The sequence below is a fragment of the Larus michahellis genome, chromosome 1 (assembly GCF_964199755.1).
Source record: "Larus michahellis chromosome 1, bLarMic1.1, whole genome shotgun sequence".
Lineage (NCBI taxonomy): Eukaryota > Metazoa > Chordata > Aves > Charadriiformes > Laridae > Larus > Larus michahellis.
This window is the reverse complement of record NC_133896.1, coordinates 207,311,878-207,332,076: the sequence shown is the minus strand read 5'-3', so window position 1 is coordinate 207,332,076 and position 20,199 is coordinate 207,311,878. Positions and strand designations below refer to the sequence as shown.

The 20,199-nt window shown below is 38.5% G+C and overlaps 1 protein-coding gene across 8 annotated transcripts in view; it reads left to right on the top strand.

Moving 5' to 3' along the window:
- The window catches only part of YAP1 (Yes1 associated transcriptional regulator), a 91,180-nt gene extending 72,013 nt beyond the window's left edge, over positions 1–19,167 (top strand). For all 8 annotated transcript variants that reach the window (XM_074570895.1, XM_074570885.1, XM_074570869.1 and 5 more), the window contains 3 exons: positions 9,960–10,090; positions 16,369–16,481; positions 17,077–19,167. In XM_074570895.1, the coding sequence (XP_074426996.1) occupies positions 9,960–10,090; positions 16,369–16,481; positions 17,077–17,315 (483 nt within the window). In that variant the 3' untranslated portion in view covers positions 17,316–19,167. The remainder of the gene's footprint in view (positions 1–9,959; positions 10,091–16,368; positions 16,482–17,076) is intronic.
- The last annotated feature ends 1,032 nt before the right edge of the window (positions 19,168–20,199 follow it).

Here is a 20,199-nt window from a genome sequence, read left to right as displayed (position 1 = left end):
CTGGTGTGCCATTGCATTCTGAAGAGTACCACAAAATTTGTACGTCAGTAGTTCTCCCAAGAAGATCATCTTCGAAATAGAAACCTCAGACCTTAGAGAAAGCACTATAACACCCTGGAGAAAACACTTTCTTGTTTGGCAATATCAGTGCAGCTCTAAAACAGAAGGCTTTTAATTAAGATGTAATCATTTAATCCATTTACAGAGCATTAAACTCATAATCATCTCGTTGATCAATATTGGATCCTATTATGAAGAAGGAGAAAAAAATTTCCTTAAGAACTGTGGGTATACGTGGGAATAAACAGAGACGCACACTCCTCCACACCAGTTGGAAACACCTTATCTTTTGCCACAATTAGGTCATTCAGAAGGGATTTTTTTTTTCTTACTGAATGCCAAAAGTGTATTCTTACATGCCTGAAGCTCTGTCATGCACTTGTTCACTCTTCCACAGTAACTTCTTCCTGTTGCCAACTCAGAAATATGCAGAAAATAGAGAACTTTGGGATCAGTTTCATACTTAATAAGATCAGATTTTTGGAACTTCTTGAAATTCTGGCTTAAAACACTAAAACACTGAAAAAAAAAAAAACCAACTCAAAGGGACCTTATTGATAATTCATTAAGTGTATATGTGGTGGTCACTCTGCTTTGTTTGGAATGGGAACTGCTTAAAGGATTTACGCAAAAAATCAGGATTCCATTTACATTTAAACTGGCTTCGTACCAGGCTCACCTCTATACTCACCTGCCCGGGATCAATTTTATTAGCCTGCACTTGCTAATGAGTCAAGCTGTGTTTGAGTCATCTGGTGGATAGAGAAGTAGGCAATCATGTTAACTTAAAAGTTCTATAATACTAGATTATTCATGTTGTATCATCTAAATGTATTTGCCGTGTTTTCATGTGTCACTTCAAAAATGTAGCGAGCAGCCACGTGTGGAAGAAGGTGCTTAGAGAACTGCTTCTGGAAATTGTTGTCTAAATCCTTCTTGAGGCTTTGTACTATAGAAGCAAATGTTGTCTGTCTTTTCTAGTGATGCTATTATTGAAGTCTCAATCTATACATCCTATCAGGTCACAGTCAACCTAGTGCATCTAAAAAATCTGCAGAAAGAGCAAACGTTTCTTCGGTCAGCTTTTCCTTTTTGACAGATCCTTCCTTTCCTTTGTGCATAAAATTAAGTTTAGAGGAATTACCTGCTTTCATGGTGATAAAGCTCTGCTTGGGGGAAGAATAATATCTGCTTTTGCTGAATTTTAGATGTTCTTTTAAGGAATACGGAAAATAAAGTCTTCTAATGTTCAGTGCTCTTAATTCTTGGAGGACTAAGTCTGTTTTAGAGAAGGTCTGTTTTAGTCAAGGTCTTCCTTTTGTGAAGAAATTACACTACACCAGCATTCTTGAAGCTTGCCTCTAACGAAGTATCTCTTCTATATGGATAACAAAACCTGGAAAATGTTCCTTTACTGGGTCTCTGAGCTTTTCTTAATCATAGAATCAAGTAGGTTGGAAGGGACTGGTGAAGGTCAGGTAGTCCAACATCCTGCATCCAGCCCAGCCTCCTCTTCCTTCCTGACATTTGTGTCCATATAGCCTGGATACAGTGCCATGGTTGTATTGATATCTTTGGACAGGTTTTTTTTTCGGTACTGGGTGAACATTGTGTCCTTGCTAGTTTTTATTACTCTGCCATGATATTTTAGTATCCTGTAGTGACACTAACACTCAAGGTGTTATGTATGGAGGCCTTAGCACTTAAATACCTCCTGGAAAGACTAAACAATTGCTCAGCTTCATCTTTTCTGGCAAGTACTGTAAAAGACTTTTTGTTTGAATGAGGGTGCATTTTATTATAATTCCAAAAATGTCAGTGTCAAAGGTATTTGAAGCCAAGATTATAACTTCCATATTTACTGTGCATAAACAAGACCTACTGATGCATCCAGGGAATTTGAAAACAGCAAGCATCTGACCAGTTACTTACACTTATCATCATCATCAGTCACCTGTGAACACCTTAAAGATGTCTACCTGTCTTAGTTAAGAGATTGAGTGACTTGACTTTCTCTCCATCCCCAGTAGCTCTCCTTCTACTTACTGCAGTTAGCATCTGGTTGTCAACAATGTCTCACCTAAAGTAGCCATCAGTCTTCTTTTATATATATCGTAAAATTGGCTAGACGTTAGGTAACGGATTTCTTGCCTTCCAGTGTACGATGGAAAGAAAGAGAGTCAAATACTGTTGAAATACTGATGGCATTATTCCTGGATGTTGTGGAGACTACTTTTTTTGTGTTAAGACTGAAGATTTCTTACTTTTCTGCCACTAGTATTAGAGTATTTGCTAGTAAGATTAGCATGCTACACAGCTGTTTTCATGATAAAGTGATTCTTTCTGTGCTCTCTGTTCATTGTCTCCATTCTTTCGTCCTTCTTATTTTATGATGTGCCTCTCATGTTCTCTGTCCTGTTGCCCTGGACTTATTTCTTATCAACTTTTGTTTCTCATGATTCCTTAAGAGTTCGTTTTAGCTGGTGTTTGATGCCTTTCATCAGCTTAGTCAATGAGATTTCCAGGAAAATGTTAATTTCCTAGGACAATTTTATTGTATTTCAATAAAAGATTTTTTTCAGTCACTTTGTATGTACACCAGTACAAAGCTATGTTACTGTCAGATTTGTGACATTTTTTAGAAAGTAAGGAAGACATTAAAAACAAATACAGTCTTGAATTCTGTACTCTTGGAGTTCCATGATGTTAGTGAAGCTGGAAGTTTTACTGAGGACTTAGAGTTTGTTTGTTCATGTTTTTTTCCCCCCTTCCCTGTAATATGTCTTTTAAATAACAGGATATACTTGTGTTCAAATCTCAGTGGAAATGGTGGGCAATAGTTATTTTAGTTTCTTAGTGAATCCCAAACAGTGTTGTCCCTTGAATCTCGTTGCCCATCCTTCTGTGTGTTATCTGAAGCTAACCCAGATCAACAAGATAAATGACTTGTCTTGGTTCCGTCAAAGGTGTTTGGGTTTGGGGGGCTGGGTGTTGGCTTTTGGCTGGGTTTTTTTGTTGTTGTTGGGCTCTTTTAACAGAGATACGGTACCGAAGCCAGACATTTGGTCTTTGAACACGGCTTTTTTTGACCAGTGAAGGTATGACCACTTATAAAGAGAAACATCTTTGAAAATTTCGTTTACAAGATGCAGGAAGAAAATAACAAGTCACCTGTGGAAAATTCATAGCTGTATTGTGTCCCTCGGTTTTAATTTGCCTTACTGCTCGATATTTGGTAGGGAAAATGGTCTGTGATGTGTCTTATTCTGAAGAGATCCATCATGTGAAAAGTTTTGAATCCATTATGTGACAAGTTAGCTAGCTAACACTCAGTGAAGAGTCTTTCCAACAAAGTTGGGGTTTTTTTCGCATTTAAAATTTTTGCTTCTGGATGAACTTTTTTAATCAATAGTCACAAATAATACCTGAAACTTCTCATTGTAGTGAAAGTAAATATTGTATCCCTCCTGTTTTTGTGTTTTACTCACTTGATAGCTCTTTTCACTAATACTAGGGCTTGCTTTGTCCCTTGTGGCTTAAGTTTTCTGTTAGATGTGGTTTTGCACAGTGAACAGAAATTGTTACTGATTGCTCACTTTGCAAAGTAACAAAATATTACTGGAGAACTGCCGTGCAGACAAGGGAGCTGAGCAGCACGTATGATATCATAAGTAACTTAAAGGTTCCAAGTAGGCAGAAATAAATTTTGTGTATGTTTATCTCAGTTTTCATTGAACTATTGATATGTTATTGTTAGCAGGAATATTTTACTTCATAAGGTAACAAACTGTTGTTATTCACTGGACTATCTTCCAAAATTAAGGAACTGACTTCTTTAGTCTGTGGCAGTAAATTTAGCATGTAATAACAAATCTTAGCATATTGCCCCTAATATAGGCATCTGTTTCTAGGAAAGCACTTGTATTTTAGGTAGCTAAAGGTTAGTTCAGGTAATCTGTCAAGTACCTGTCATTTACACAGAGCTTTGCTACAGTGTACCACGAGGCTTACAGGTAAGGCAGCGCACCCGTGCAGTGCCGTGACTTTAGAAATTAATTCAGGAGAAGACTTCAACAGCTGTCTAGAGCCATCCTAAACTGGGGCTGAAGGCTGCAGCCGGGGGGTTGTATGTTATTTTTTTAAGCAAAATACTCGCTTCTTAATAAAATGAGTTTTGACGGAGAGGTCTGTCATGCTCTGGCAAACTGAACTGCAGCCATTAAACTCAGCTGTCTGCCAGAGGTTGTCTTAATAAGGCAGCAGAACAGGATGTGTCTAACATTGTTTTTTCATAATCTAGTAGCCAACGCATTGGTGTGGCTACAGGTGTAGACCCACAGGGATTAAGAGATCAAGACACACATCTTCCTGTGCCCTCATTAACAAACTCTGCTTCTTCTAAACACTATTAAATAAAACAAAGTTTTGCCACAGCATCGAGAACTTCAGCTTGGAGTTGGATATCCTGTAGAAATTATGGAGATGTTCCTTGACCTAATTATTACTTAAGTCTTTGCTATTTGTGATGAGCGAGCAGTACACTAAGGTACTACTTTAAAGACTGCCTAGAAAATGCAAGCATGACTGGCTGTAAATAGGCAAGCATTATTGCAAGGGAGTCCTGTGTGGCTGGATTTGGGGGGGGAGGGTATGTTGGCTGCCATCAAAATATACAAAATGTGGAATTCAGCTAGTTTTACTGCAAAGGCAACGTAGCTGTTGTTCAGCTGTCTTGGGAACTAAGCATTTTAAATGTTCTTTGGCATCGGAAATAGTATAGCTTCATTCCTTATTGAAAACCATATATCTAAGTGAAACTTTTGTTTATTCGTTTGTGTGGCAAGAGCTGTAGAATTTGAATTTCACACTCGCTGTTAGTTTAAGTGGGAAATGCTGAGCATCGGTAGCTAGAAGTTACGCAGTGGGAAAGATACTTGTATTATATGAGTAACTTAAAAATTCAGAATCTCCGATTCCACTTGCAGAACCTAAACTTTACAGATTAACGAAATAATTTTACTGCTAGCTTGTGAACGTAGATCTTTATGGATAAATACCCTGTCTAAAAGCCTATAGAGTAAATCAGATCTGCATTCGTTGCCTTTGTCTGTTTGGGGTTTTTTTATGCCCCTAATTTCTTCAGGACACACTTGTGTCTGTATGGGAGTTGTAGCCCCCTGCAGTGGGTTTCCTGGCGTTGCTGGTGCTGCTTGCAGTTGCAAAACTTAATCTCAGAAGTGCTGCTGAGCAGTCGGTCAGAAGAAGATATAAGCCATGTTGACCTGAGTACAAGATGGCCGTGAATAACAGCTTTTGCTAGAAGCAAACAAAAATGGGTAGAGCTCTGTGTGTCCTTCATGCTGGCAAGTACCTGCCTCGCTAGTGCTCCGGGACATCCTGGCTGGGCAGGGGCAGTGCTGGAGCCACGGGGCAGGCAGATACCAAGAGGAATATGAAGCAGTGGCACAGCAAAGGACTGCGAAGCCAGACGAGAAGCCAGGCTTTTATTTACGAATATCTGTTCCAATTTATGTGGCCTTACCTGTGCTTACAGTGCTCTGTGTAGCATTGAGTTCTTTGCCAAGTATATACAATACAATTAATTATCTCCCTATCAGTATCACCTCTTAAATTAATTTTTTCTGGTTTTCATGATTGCAACACTGAATGATTTATGTTTCCCCCTTACTCTTCACTAATTGCGTAACTCCTCATTGCAGAATTCGTCTTCATCTGTCCATGTGTTTTCTGTTTCTTTTGTACATGTGTCCTAACTTTGTGGCCCTCAAACAAGAACGTAAATACTTAGTCTGAAGGATAACTGGTGCTGCAAGTCTGCCCATAAGTCTCGTGGTCCTCCCTTTCCCCAAACAGTTCTCTCCCATCCCAGTGGAGCCTGTGGATTGTTTGATAGTTGAGCAGTGTTTGAGGGCAGAAGTGTTACAATTGGCCCTTTTAAAGGAAATTTACCAAAAATACCCAGTTATAACGATATATCAATTCAAGTCGAGTAGCATATCATATGTTTAATACAATAAGAACATGATATGTGAGTTGCATGAGGGAGTCTTTTACCTTTCTGTTTACCTTTCTTTTTACTTTCTTTTTTTTTATGCTTTTTCCTCAAAAGCACAATGAAGATAAAAATAAAAATGCTCAGAAAAGAGTAATTTTATAAAGTTAATTTGGACATGGTGTGAATGACCAGAAACTTCATGTAAAACTTAATCTGTGTGCAATTATGAACAAAAAATGGATAAGGTCAGCCAGATAAAGCATACAATGCTGACCTTGTTTTTAAAATTACTTTGCTTAAGGAGATGACAGATCATTTTGGTCTTTATGTAATAACCAAAATTCAGCTTTTGTGTTAACAACAGGAATGCTAAGCTTTTATTTTCCCAGAGGTACTTCAAAAGTTTGACATACTTACAAAAATAAGATGAGATCAAGTTATAGAAGTCTAAGCCAGGATTTTGTCATGGTTTTATTTTTGCCTCCAGACTTTTAAGTGCTTCTAATAAAGGATATATTTTAAAGGATGAACTAAAAGCCTAGAGTTCACATTGCTCTGTTTGGAGCTGGGAGAGGCTTGTACACTCCCACGCATTTTTTTTAGGTATAGGAAACACGTAACTTTTTTTATTGAAAGCCAGTTTTATAAGGAAGAAGACTGTTCTTCAAGCGACACAGCTTTAGCTTCCATTACGTGCACCTTTAATTAAAACTAGTCTTAATACACTCTGTAGGGCTTGTAAAAAAACATGGGTTATCTTATGGAATGATAAAAAATCACTCTGTATTTGTTTCTGAGCAGCTCGTCTTTTTTTGGTAATTCCTTTCTCTTTCTTTCTCTTTCTGACTCCCAGATTGACATAAATTTATTACTTGAATGCGTAATGGAATAACATTCTTTCTAGGGTGAAGTGCTGTACTTCTGCCTCCTGAATAATTAGCAGTAATGCTACTTATAAATAGTTAAAAAGAGTGGTAGGTTTGCACTTTTTAGCAGTGTTGTTGAAACAAGGATATAAGTAGTACTAATACTTAAAAGACTTATTTCAATATGTCGTACGTGCCAAAGAATAGGCAAAATACAGTTCTCTCCTGTGGTTTAATACATCTCTTTTTAGTTGGGCCTTCAGTGAAATGTAATTTTTCTTTTTTAGCTGAATAGTATCTGAGTTAAGGTAATTTTTACCATACTATTTAAGTTCATATACTGAGGAAGCTTCAATCTCTCCTGCCCTCTAAGGATTTAGAAAACACAAAGGTAACTTTCCTGCTTTTTCCAAATTGCTTATTCCTTTGTAATGACTTTTTTCTTAAGGTCCTGAAGGAGAAATGTGTGAGTGTTTTCTTTTCTGGTGTCAGTAGCCCTTGAGAACACGACTTGTATGGAATTCTCTTCTCTCTCTCTCTCGGGTTTGGGTTTTTTTTTGGGGGGGGGGGGGGGGTGTATTGTTTGGTTGGGTTTTTTTTTTTTTTTTAAACTATTGCATCAGAAGGCAGTGCTGATTGGAAAGACAAGCCTACCATGCAATGAGATATAATGTCACTTTAGTGCTTTATATACGGAAATGACTCCGTGTTGGTTTTGCTTTGTCATCATTCTTTGGGACACTGGTGTGTGATTAAGCTTCTTCCCCAGGCGCTGGCGCTTCTGGCCCCTCCTCTTCATCCCAGGCAGGGACTGCAGCCCAAGGAAATGAAAACGCAACGCACAGATCAAAGCAAGAGGGAAGGGGGGAAGGACAGAGCGTTCTTGCCATAGCCAGGTGGTTGTAGCTACGTAAGAGCAGAGCTCTGCTATGAGAGCGCAGAAGGAAGGTGCGCTGTATTCCAGCTACGAACCCAACAATGGAAAGATTCTAGAGGCAGCAGTGCAAAATCAATTGATTTTTTTTTAATAATTATTTTCCCTTCCTCTTTTTTAATTGGACAAATAGCAAGATAGAATTAGTTAAAAGTAGCTACATCACACGAAGTCAGCTTCTCAGAGAAGGGAAGGCTCAGGTGACATCTGGAAGAATTCTAGTCTCCAGAAGAAGGGCATAGAGAAGGGCATAAAGATTGTGTTGTGAGGGAGCAGCTCTTGAGCCATCTCTGGGGTGGCTGCTCTAAGACCTTCTACCTTCTTCACATCACCATTTGCGGAGCATTCCAGGAAAGGAAACCCTTTTTTTTTTTTTTTTTTTTTTTTTTTTTTTTTTACGGATTGAGTCCACCTGTGTATCAGCCTTCTTCCATCAAGGCTGATGTAGCAGAAGTTTGTAAATTTAGCTGTGAAGTAAGACTTCATTATATAGTCTTTGCACTTGGTTTTATTACATAAGCAAATGAAAATCATACAGATAAGCCTATAGAAATGATTAAAAGGTACCTAACATCCTGTGATCTGAAAATGAGGAGAAGGAGTATTATTACTATTTATTAAGAACAGTGGCCAAGTAAGCGGTGGTGAGCAGAGGACTGGATTTACTTGGAGTAGGCAATTGGGTGTGACGGACGCAGAAACCAATGGTATGTGTGTACACCTTCTGCCAAGGTCTAATCAACTGGAGTGAGAAAAACTTCTAGTACAAGACATGAAACTTGGTATTAAAGGAATATGTAGAATGATAATCCACAGGAATGGGAGTGAAGCATACACACATTAGAAAAGGGGAAAAAAAAAAAAAACAGGTGGTAGGGAAGCATTCAATATTTGGCACAATCTGCTGAAAAATAAGACTTTTAGACTTAAGACCTAGACTTTTTTTAAGAGATCACTTTGAGGAAGAATTGGAGAAAGATTACATATTAAAAGTCTACAGTAGTCCTTAGGCTCATAATTGAGAATGGATTAAGACCTCTTCTATTACAAGTGAGAAATGTTGAGTATTGTCAAGACTGACAAGATTGGTTTTGCCTGAGATTACTTTCCCAGGCACAGTCTGGAAATCACATACTGTTAATAATGGTAACAAGATGGTCAATACATTTCTTTACGAGTGTCTACATTAACAAAGCACAGACTCAGTGAACCATTGATGATGTTTTAGGAGAGTTGCTTGAAGAAAATTATTGTATTTTTCACATGTGTAACTCATGGATTACCTGTTTAAAGGGAGAGAAGGGGCACTGGGAACTTATGTAAAGTGCAGCTTATCTCCACCCACCTTAAATCTTGTGTATTTTATGTTAAAATTTATTTTCATTAAATAGCAATGACAACCTTTATGGATGGATTGGTTCAAGTTGGCGCACGGTCAGATATGTAAAAAATATATATCTAATCTTGGTTTGTAACTTCAGAAGTGCAGTGCCTTAGTTTTACGAAGCAATTGCTAGGCATTTGAAGAGCTTTAAGATTTACATGTGGGACAATCACTGATACGATCAATGAGAAATTGCTAAATGCGTGCCTCAAACAGGAGTGAATGGGAACTTGTAAAGACTTTAAACTTTTGCTGAATGAAACAAGCGAGGTAAAAAGGAAACCAGGGACTAAATTGGAACTTCGAAGAAATGGGAGGGAAAGTGCTAGTCAGCAGAGCTAGACAGATGTATCTTAGGGATCAGATAGTGTTAATAATTCTTATTTTTCATCTTAAGAATAGACTTAGCAAAAGCATATTGAAATGAGCTAGAAAAGATTTATGTAAACATACAGATATTTATATCCATAAATATATTTACAGTGAAGTCTGTAATACTGGGCTTGACTGGTGGAACTTTCATTATCACTGTAGACAGTAAAAATTCTTTATTTGTCTTCAGAAACTTAATTTCATTTAAATCTTGTAACTCAAAACATTAAAAGCATCAATTGCCTATAATGTCATGTGTTTATGTATCTGAAAAGTGCATTCAAATGCCTAACGTGATCTTTCTTTCTCCCCTTCCCCCTGTTCTAGGAATTGGCTCTCCGTAGCCAGCTTCCAACAATGGAACAAGACGGTGGATCTCAAAATCCCGTGTCATCTCCTGGAATGTCTCAGGAACTGAGAACAATGACTACAAATAGTTCTGATCCCTTTCTTAACAGGTTTGTAGGAATAGCTGCTAGAGGGAAAAAAATTGATTTAAAATTCTGTTTAGTACATGTAATAGTTTATTTTGAACATCTGTCTGTGCCAAAAGCCACAGCTGTAAATGAATCTTTCCTTAAATGGCAAGTCTAGTAAAAGTTGAGGATTAAAAGCTGTCTCCTGTGGGAGGAAGTAGTCTGTTCAGACTTGTAGGAAGGTTTCTTATTCAAAGTCATAACATGTTTGCCTCTGCATAATCTGTTGACTAACAGTCATTTCAAATTACTGACTCAGAAGAATTTGTGAATAGCTTGCTGTGAGATCAAATGAACCGTGAGGCACATTTAGGACTACACCTTGAGGTTCATTTTAAGGTTTCTCCATTCACCCCTTCCCTCCACTTCAGGTATTTAATTTAGCAGTATTTTTACTCTGTTAATGTTAGGTCTGCAAATAGTGGCATGGTTCATTTTAAATGATGTATTATTTTGAAGTAGGTCTTTTAACTCAAGATTTAGAATTTCACAGTATAGGCAAGTCTTTTTCATGTAACTTTTTCCTTAATCCTGCTGAGTTGGAGTGTGTTTTTTGTTGGAAATACTGTTCTAATTAAAACTTGCGGATGCTTCGTACTAACAACTTTGGAGAAACCGTTGCAACATGAGATAACTTGTATCTGTATTTTTTGCTTAGCATGCTGGAAAGAAAAGATGAAAATGGTAAAATAGTCAAATCTCCAAGCCACATAAACTTTTAATTGATAGAGTACAAATCTACTAACGTTTCAGCGGTATCAAGTAGTTGATCTTAAGTTGGAGTAGTTAATTTTTAGACCTTCATTGGACTGTATTTTGCCAGCATTCTAAACTGATACTGACTCAGTATCCCATACCATAAAAGAGAAAAATTATGTATTCTGTCAGAGTTAATTACTGCTTTTCTGCATTACTTTGAAATGTTAGCCTAACTTTGGGATGCTTACTGTAAATACTCATGAAGTATAAGAATATGCTCATCCTTCTGTTTAATGGTACGTTATTATACTCATGGGAAACCCCGTTAAATTCATCTTAATTCTTTCAATATAAGTCTTAACTTCATGGTTTTTGCCATCAATACAGTTTCAAACCTGCTTGTAAGGTAAAATGTCCACATCACGATAGCATTGGCATGATTTTGGAGTAGGTCAAGCTTAAATACCTGACGTAATTTTAGATACTGAAAACAGCTATAATCTTTTTTTAAACCTTTGCTGCAGTTGTAAATCCCTTCCCATATTCTTCTAAATAACTTAATGTTGCTGATGTCTCACGCTTAGGTTCTTCATCCCTAAAGATGTACTGTCATTGTATGTAACTTTTCCAGTTATTGACTTTCTATCAGCAGCTAATTAGCTTGTTTCATTTTCTGCCTTTTCCAGGAGACTCTTCCATCATTTCATATGCTCTATCCTCAATCTAATTCTCAAAATTAGTAAAGTTCAGTGAAGCTGGTGCAAGAACATACCCTCCATCTTGCCAGTGAAATCCATTGTCGTTCATATAGTTTAGGTTACGTAAATAACATCCGTTGCTCTTAGGCTTCTTTTCCTACTGCATGAAGTATTATCTGTGGTAGCGTTGTCTGTGCTACTGTGAGAGCAGGAGAAGAGTTTCTGTCTCGAGGTACACAGTGCTTTGTTATATATTGGAGAAAAACAAGTTTAAAAAAAAAAAAAAAGTCTTGCACATGGAGAAGAATAGTTGTGTGTTGTTATTAAACTCCCTAAGGAAGTAAGTGGTATTTCCACGTTTTGAGTAAGCCCTTCGGGAAGGCTTTTCTCCTACACAGACAAATCTGATTGGAAAACTTCATTTTTTGGTGGTTTTTTTGGTGTGTATTTTTTTTTTTTGTTTTGTTTTGTTAGAGGGAGGGATTCTCCTCCATGGAATTCATCCTGGGATCTGGTGTGAGCCTTAACTGTGCTGGCCCCGTCCTAAGGAATGAAAAGGACCAAAAAAATCTTAAAACCGACCTGCTTTCCTATGAGAAGGCTCTGTAGATAAATGATGGCCTTGATGTGGTGTGGTAACATACTAGCTTGAATTTCTGGAAGGCTGTTGCCATCATACGTTGAGGCCAGGTATATTTTGACATTTGTTCTTAAATGACATAGAATCCTCACATCTTCAAAACCTTTTTTCTGACCCGAAAGGAACGCATCTTCAGATTTCAAATGGCACACATAACATATAAAATGATGGATCTTTACCTTTAATTAGAAACAGGAAAAAAGCTAGAAAGCGCCAATTCATGTTGCTTGTAATTTTTTTGGCAGGTTGATAGTTAGCAAGGACTATTTACTGTAAAGTGCATAAAGATACTACTTGCCTAGTTGCAAATAGGTTTAAGTGGGCTTTTTTTGGTAGCCCTTACTTGATACGGAATACTGAAGATCTGTACCTGACTCAAGTTCAGAATATCTTAATTTGCATTTTGTTTTGAGCATTGTCTCCTTCTAGGTAATTTTATGTACATCACAGCACTTAATTCTGTCATATAGGTAAGGGAAAGGGATTTTAAAAAAGGACATTTGTGGATATGCATTTCTGTCTCTGAATTAGATACAACAGTCCAATAGTTTTGACCTAAAGATCTCCTTGATGTGCCTTGTGTTAAAGTTCAGACTCACAGAAATGCTTCTTTCTATCTTTGTGGGGTACAAATAAGTTCCTGGTGAGAAAATACCCCTAACTTTAGGTACCAAAGTTGGATATCCATAGTTGAGGTAGTTAAATAATTTCCACTGCCTACATAATCAGAACATCCAAAAAATCTTAGAAAATAATTGCTATATTGGAGCAATTTGAGAAAATGCACAGTAGTGTTTTCATTTTTGTAGTCAGTCTTCTGCCTGCTGTCTCCGGTACCTACTGTCATTGTGGTAGATTTTGGTTTTTTGAATGGGACATCCATCGAGGCAGACTATTAGACTATTTCACCTTTTGTTTTCCCACTCTGTTCATATATTTTTGTCTATTAGATTTATATTGGTAGTGACAGTAATTCTCTGTTCTCCTAATTTGGGATTTCTTCTTTTGTATACACATATTTTAACACATATTACTTGAAGAAGCATCCACTCTATTTTGGGTAATGCAGTTTAGTTGCGTGCGGTAATTTTGGGTGATGTGACGACTAAATGAAGAAATCCTTGTTGAAGAAAGAGGAAATGTGTATTAAAGAGTGATTTCAAGAGAAAGGCTGGACATTCCAAGTGTGAGAGCAGCAGCCAAAAAGCCTTCTCAACTAGAGTGATTTAGTGCAGCATAGTCTCGGTTCTGTTTTTGGTATTTTGTGCCACAAAGTAAAGCAGCATTTTTTTTCACAGAAGTTTTAAATAGCTTAATTATTACGATTGTTATCAAATGTGTGAGGATACTATTTTTAAATCAATCTAAAAAAAAAATAAAATTATGACTTCACTATAAAGAAATGTTAGGTTTCCTTCTTGTATGGCAAAGATGTCTTCATGAAATCTTTTATATTTATATATATATCTATATGTATATTTATTCATGGCTGATGGCATTCTACTTGATACAGCGTTCAGTAGCTGTTCAGCCATCCTCTGTTTGGTTCTTCATACTTGACAAAAAGGCATACACTATATATTTCATGAGCACATTATGAGAAGGATCAATATGTTTTCAAATGCTAATTTGAACAGTATGTCAAGTTGATCTTCATTTATTATTCAAGCTGGAAAATCAGTAAGGATTCTCAGTGAATGCTACCACAACCTGAAAAAATACAGATTTTTTTTTGAAAATATGTTGTGAAGCTTGGATATTAGGAGATGCAGGGGGAGGGTATATTTCTACAGCTGCTTATGCGGGCCACAGCTCCTGCCAGCAAACCTGCTCCTGCTTGGGCTTCTCTCCACGGGTCTTAATTCTCGCCAGGAACCTGCTCCGGCATGGGCTCTCCATGGACTGCAGCTTCCTTCAGGAAGGCGTTTGACACGGTCTCCCACAGCATCCTCATAGGGAAGCTTAAGAAGAGTGGGATTGATGAATGGACAGTAAGGTGGATAGATAACTGGTTGAAAGACAGAGCTCAGAGGGTAGTGATTAGGGGCACAGAGTCTAGTTGGAGGTCAGTGACGAGTGGTGTTCCCCAGGGGTCAGTACTGGGTCCAGTCCTCTTCAATATATTCATCAATGACCTGGATGAGGGGATAGAGTGCACCCTCAGCACGTTTGCTGATGACACAAAGCTGGGGGGGGTGGCTGACACACCGGAAGGCTGTGCCACCATACAGAGAGACCTGGACAGGCTGGAGATCTGGGCAAAGAGGAACCTTATGAAATTCAATAAGGGCAAGTGTAGGGTGCTGCACCTGGGGAGGAATAACCCCATGCACCAGCACAGGTTGGGGGCTGACCTGCTGGAGAGCAGCTCAGCTGAAAGAGACCTGGGAGTCCTGGTGGACAACAGGATCACCGTGAGCCAGCAATGTGCCCTCGTGACCAAAAAGGCCAATGGCATCCTGGGGTGCATCAAGAAGAGTGTGGCCAGCAGGTGGAGGGAGGTCATCCTCCCCCTCTACTCTGCCCTGGTGAGGCCACACCTGGAGTACTGGGTCCAGTTCTGGGCTCCCCGGTTCAAGAAGGACAGGGAACTGCTGGAGAGGGTGCAGCAGAGAGCTACCAAGATGATTAGGGGACTCGAACACCTCTCTTACGAAGAAAGGCTGAGGGATTTGGGTCTGTTCAGTCTGGAAGACTGAAAGAGTGGGTGTCAGGAGGATGGGGCCAGGCTCTTTTCAGTGGTGCCCGGGGACAGGACAAGAGGTAATGGGCATAACTTGAGCATAGGAAGTTCCACCTAAACATGAGGAGGAACTTCTTTACTTTGAGGGTGGCAGAGCACTGAAACAGGCTGCCCAGAGAGGTGGTGGATCCTCCTTCTCTGGAGACATTCAAAACCCGCCTGGACGCATTCCTGTGCAACCTGCTCTGGGTGACCCTGCTCTGGCAGGGGGGCTGGACTAGATGATCTCCAAAGGTCCCTTCCAACCCTATGATTATATGATTCTATATATCCACCTGCTGCAGTGTGGGGTCCTCCACAGGCTGTAGGGTGGATCTCTGCTCCACCGTGGTCCTCTGTGGGCTGCAGGGAGACAACCTCTGTCACCATGATCTTCTCCATGGGCTGCAGGGGAATCTCTGCTTTGGTACCTGGAGCACCTCCTCCTCCTCTTTCACTGACCTTGGTGTCTGCAGGGCTGTTCCTCTCACATTTTCTCACTCGTCTCTCCCAGCTGCTGCACAGTGGCTTTCTACCCTTTCTTAAATATGTTATCACAGAGATGCCACCACTGTCACCCATGGGCTCAGCTTTGGGCAGCAGCAGGACCATTTTGGAGCCAGCTGGAACCAGCTGTGTCTGACATGGGCTCAGCTCCTGGTGTCTTCTCACAGGGGCCATCCCTGCAGCCCCCCTGCTACCAAAACCTTGCTGTGTAAACTCAATACACTGGCCTACTTGCTCTCCACCCCATCCCATATTTCCCACTGCAGCTTTCTTTGTCTTGCTCACTCCGCTGGCAGTAAGATGGCAGTGCGAAAGGGAATACATGTAAGGCCCTGTGCCCTCACTGTTTTGTTAACTGTTCTGTCAACAAGATTGTTCTGAACAGGGTTTGTTTACAGGACAGCTTCTGTACCAGGATTTGATTTATGTTAGGGCGCTCTCGTGCCGTGACACGTGTGACTGAGCTCGTAGTAATGCAGCAGTGGGAAGCAATTGAAGAACCGCTAAAGGAGTTCCAACTATAGCTCCTATTTATAACAGCAGTGACCTAAAAATACGCCTCAGTGGTTGATTAAACATGGGACATTAATAGTTAGAAATATTTTTATTATCCTTGGAGAAGCGTGAAAGGGTACGCCATTATTATAGTCATTAGGGACTATCTGCGATATGCTTCCAGTGGTTTTCAGCTGTGGGTGGGCGTGAAAAGTTTAAAACCATGCAGAACGCAGGTAGGCAGTTTTTTTAAGCTGCATAAGTGTGCTCTCATCAAGTTAAATTGAATCTAAATAATACAGTGTTAGTTGGAAAAGGTCTGCATAAAATAAACCCCAGGTGTCTCACACAGACAAAAGCTTCAGTTTTTTATTAGAATAGAGCATTTCTCATGACAGCAATCTTCTCAAAGCCCTTGAATCGGGCCAAAACCAAGCATTTATTTTAATTTCTTCAGTACCCTGCCCTCATTTTTTCTGCTCCCTTTCTTCTGTTACAGTGGCACGTATCACTCCAGAGACGAAAGCACGGACAGTGGACTCAGCATGAGCAGTTATAGTGTACCCAGAACCCCCGATGACTTCCTGAACAGTGTTGATGAGATGGATACAGGTCTGTTTCTCTGTACATCCTTAACGCATGTTTTCTGTATATGCTCGTGTCCACTTACAATGAAAACAACCTACTCTGAGAAGCTGTGATACTTTCTCCTATTTCTGTGATAGAAGTATCGTAGTTAGATTTGTGAAAACATGCTTGTAATCAGCTCTACTGGGACGATGGGGGATTGCCGATAAATAGTATCGCTCCTGTTATATGGAATTTGAGTGTCTGTTTGCTTTTTTAAGTAATATTGTTTGTTAATGCTGAGAACAGTACCTCATCCAGTGTTGCTAATACCGCTCCAAACCAATATTTGACTCAGTATTGTGTCTTTCCTTTAAGCGTAAAAATGAAAATACACTAAATGACATCAAAGATCTTTAGAGATTTGGGTCAGTAGGTGAAAAGCTTGAAACAAAGGCATGTTCTTTGTACACCTGCATGCAGGCAAGTCATCTTTGGGTTTTGTGATGCATTTCTGTGAATCATATTGCTTGTATGATGCAAGAGATACAGGATTGACCTTTAACCAGTTGTCCTGATAAACTGTGGGTTTGGTACTTCCTGTATGTTTAATATCCATCCTTCTCTGTGTTATAACTAGGTGACAGTATCAGCCAAAGTAACATACCGTCCCATCAGAACCGTTTCCCAGACTACCTTGAAGCCATTCCAGGGACAAATGTGGACCTTGGGACACTGGAAGGAGATGGGATGAATATAGAAGGAGAAGAACTGATGCCAAGTCTGCAAGAGGCTTTGAGCTCTGACATCCTTAATGACATGGAATCTGTCTTGGCAGCCACCAAGCTAGATAAAGAGAGTTTTCTTACTTGGTTATAGGGGCCTCAGGGAGACTGAATTCTAAATCTGTGAAGGATCTAAGGAGAATAGGACATCTGTATCTGAAGTTCAGAACAAGCCAGTGTGGCACGCTTTGGCTTGTGTTCAGAAAAAGTAAATGAACAAATATTCAACAAGATTCTTTCGTTTTGCTCTTCCTTGTCCATCGCTGCTGTTATATATTGCTGACTTTTTTCCACAGTTGACTCTGAAGAACAGACATCTTCTTGATCTTTTTCTATTGCTGTTGCAACTACTGTTCAAGGGGGGTGGGGAGGGATGATGAGCCTATTTGGATGACGAATGCCATTCCTTTTGTCCTAGTGTGCGCTTGCATATCATTTTATCTAAGTACTCAGATTTGGGAGTTAATTTCTGCATGTCACTGCTTGTAGTTTGCTCGGCTAGTTGTCTCCTGCTGCCTGTGGCAAGTGGTAAAACATGACATACTGGGGTGACAAGCCAAAAATGATGTATCTGGTCAAAAGAAGTCAATACTGATTTGGAGATATGACTTAAAGGAGGGCTGAAGACTGTTTGGCATTAAGTGTTTCTACTAGTAGCTCTTTCATTAGTCACAAAGTGCTCTTGTTCATATTTTATGTTATTAGTAAATCATGAGTCATTTTACATAGAAACATATATGAACTTTGATTGTTGCCACATATTCTAGCCTAACTTTTTTTTGTCAAAAATACTTTGATTATTTTTGTTAGTTGGTTTAACTGTAGCTGTAGGATGGGAAGTAATTATAGGTGTTCTTTTTTTTTTTTAAATAGTGAAATCTAAGGGTTTTTTCTGATTTCACATAGTCTTATTTAAATCTGAATTGTCTGCTTTTTTTATACTTAAAACATGCCTATTGTAGCCTGATAAGCTAGTGAGTACATAAACCAGTATGTTTTGCCTGTAACTTTTTTATTTTTTTTAAAGGCTAGTTTTGAATGTAATCATTAGAATTCATGACCAGTGGCTTATTTTTCATGGTTATTTGCAAGATTTTCAATTAGAAGCTGATTGCAGCAATGTAAAAGGTAGAATCCTAAGTGTCCTATGTACAATTTTAAAAATGCATTTTAAAGTAGCAGAAGCCATTTTAAAATGACAGATGCATCTAATCTCTCTTCTGTTTTTTTCAGTTTTGATATCTAAGCGAGTTTAGATTTTAAAATCCTTCATGGGGAAAAAAACTATGAAAAGTTTCTCTTAAGTTAGTACGGAAAAAGTCTGAACTATTAGTATCACTCCTAAGTTGCATTGAAAAGGCTAGAACACCAAAAAAATAATATCCTGAAGAAAAACTCGTAAGTGTAATAGTTATCCAATTCTGTTTGGTGAAAAATAAGCCCTGGACACTATATGTAGAAGAATGTAAAGATATGTGTTAGATGGTGACATGAGCAGGTAATGAAGTGTATATTAGTAGTAGAGCTTAGCATGGGGTAGAGGTGAGTATGAATTATCTTTATTTTAACAGGAAAAGACGTTATCACTAAGTTGTCTCCAGGAGTTGACACAGTTTCCAAAGAGTATTTTTTAAATGAACAAAATGAGCATGAATCAAACTTTCAGTATAAGCTATGAAGTTTTCTGGGGCTTTTGGTTTTTTTTATGATGAAAAATAGTGTCACCCATTAACACCTCTATAATTAAGGGCCTGTCACCATTCTCAACATGAGCCTTTATTTTCTAGGGTGTATAACATGACTATAAAGATACTGTAAGTGTGAAACCGTTTTGAAAAAAATCTCAGCTAGCAGGGACTTCTCCTGGGAGAGATTTTTGGGGTTTTTTTTGTTTTGTCGGTTTTTTAAAAGACATTGATTATTTTTCAACTTAGGAATGAATCAGCAAAACAAAACAAAACAAAAACCCCCATGTTGTTATTATCATCTGGATTCTTTTATGCTTCAGAAATAGTTCTGGTTTAGGATAATGTAATGAATGAAAATTCTGAACCAAGTCTCATTTTAAAAACTGAAGCAGCAGAGGCAGAGATTTGAAATTTGCCACTATAAATGTATATTTACTACTTTACGTAAGGATATTAGTGTTTGAAATACACAAAATTTGTTTGTGGCTTGTTATGGAATACAGACAGGTTTTAAAATACCGATTTTTCAAAACACATCCATAATGATAAATATATTCTGCTACACCAATAATTCAGCGATTAATAGGCCACTTATATTGTGCAATGACACAGTAGCTCCTAAAGCAGTATATTGTGTCCAAGATAGGGATTTTAGTAGCATTTTTACAATTTCATTATGAATTCTTCTCTCTCCTTCCCTTCAGGAAAAAAAGACACTAAGCTGTTATAACTTGAATGGTCTGACGTTAAACCACAACAGCAAGGAAATTCAGAGTTTATTCCGTTTCAGTTGTCTTCCACAGTTGTATCCAGGTATAACAGCACATACGATGCACCGAGTGCAAACTCCTGACATGCTGTACCTTGCTACAACAGGGATGAGTACAGAACAAATTTTCTTTCCTTGCTTTTGTGTGTTTGTCACAGCTTTAATATTTGAATGTTTTCTTCTCATTGTAGAAACACTAAATGGCTTATACTGTATTTGGGTAGCACTGCTTAGGGTAGATACTGACAAACTGGGAATCCTTGAACTGCTCTAACATTAATTCTGTTTTGTGATACTTATTTTAATTGATTTTAATACATTTCCGTTCTCTCATTTATTAGGAAACATACCATAGAGATGCTGTACTGTTGGCAATCAACATTAATTTGGATTTTACTTTTTTTTTTTAATTCTGCAAATGCATTGTTTGATGAAGTGGTTAAAATTGTTTGAAATGCGAAAGTGTTTTGCGTAGTATTTTATACTGATGTATATATTGAAACAGAAATCATTGTAATAAT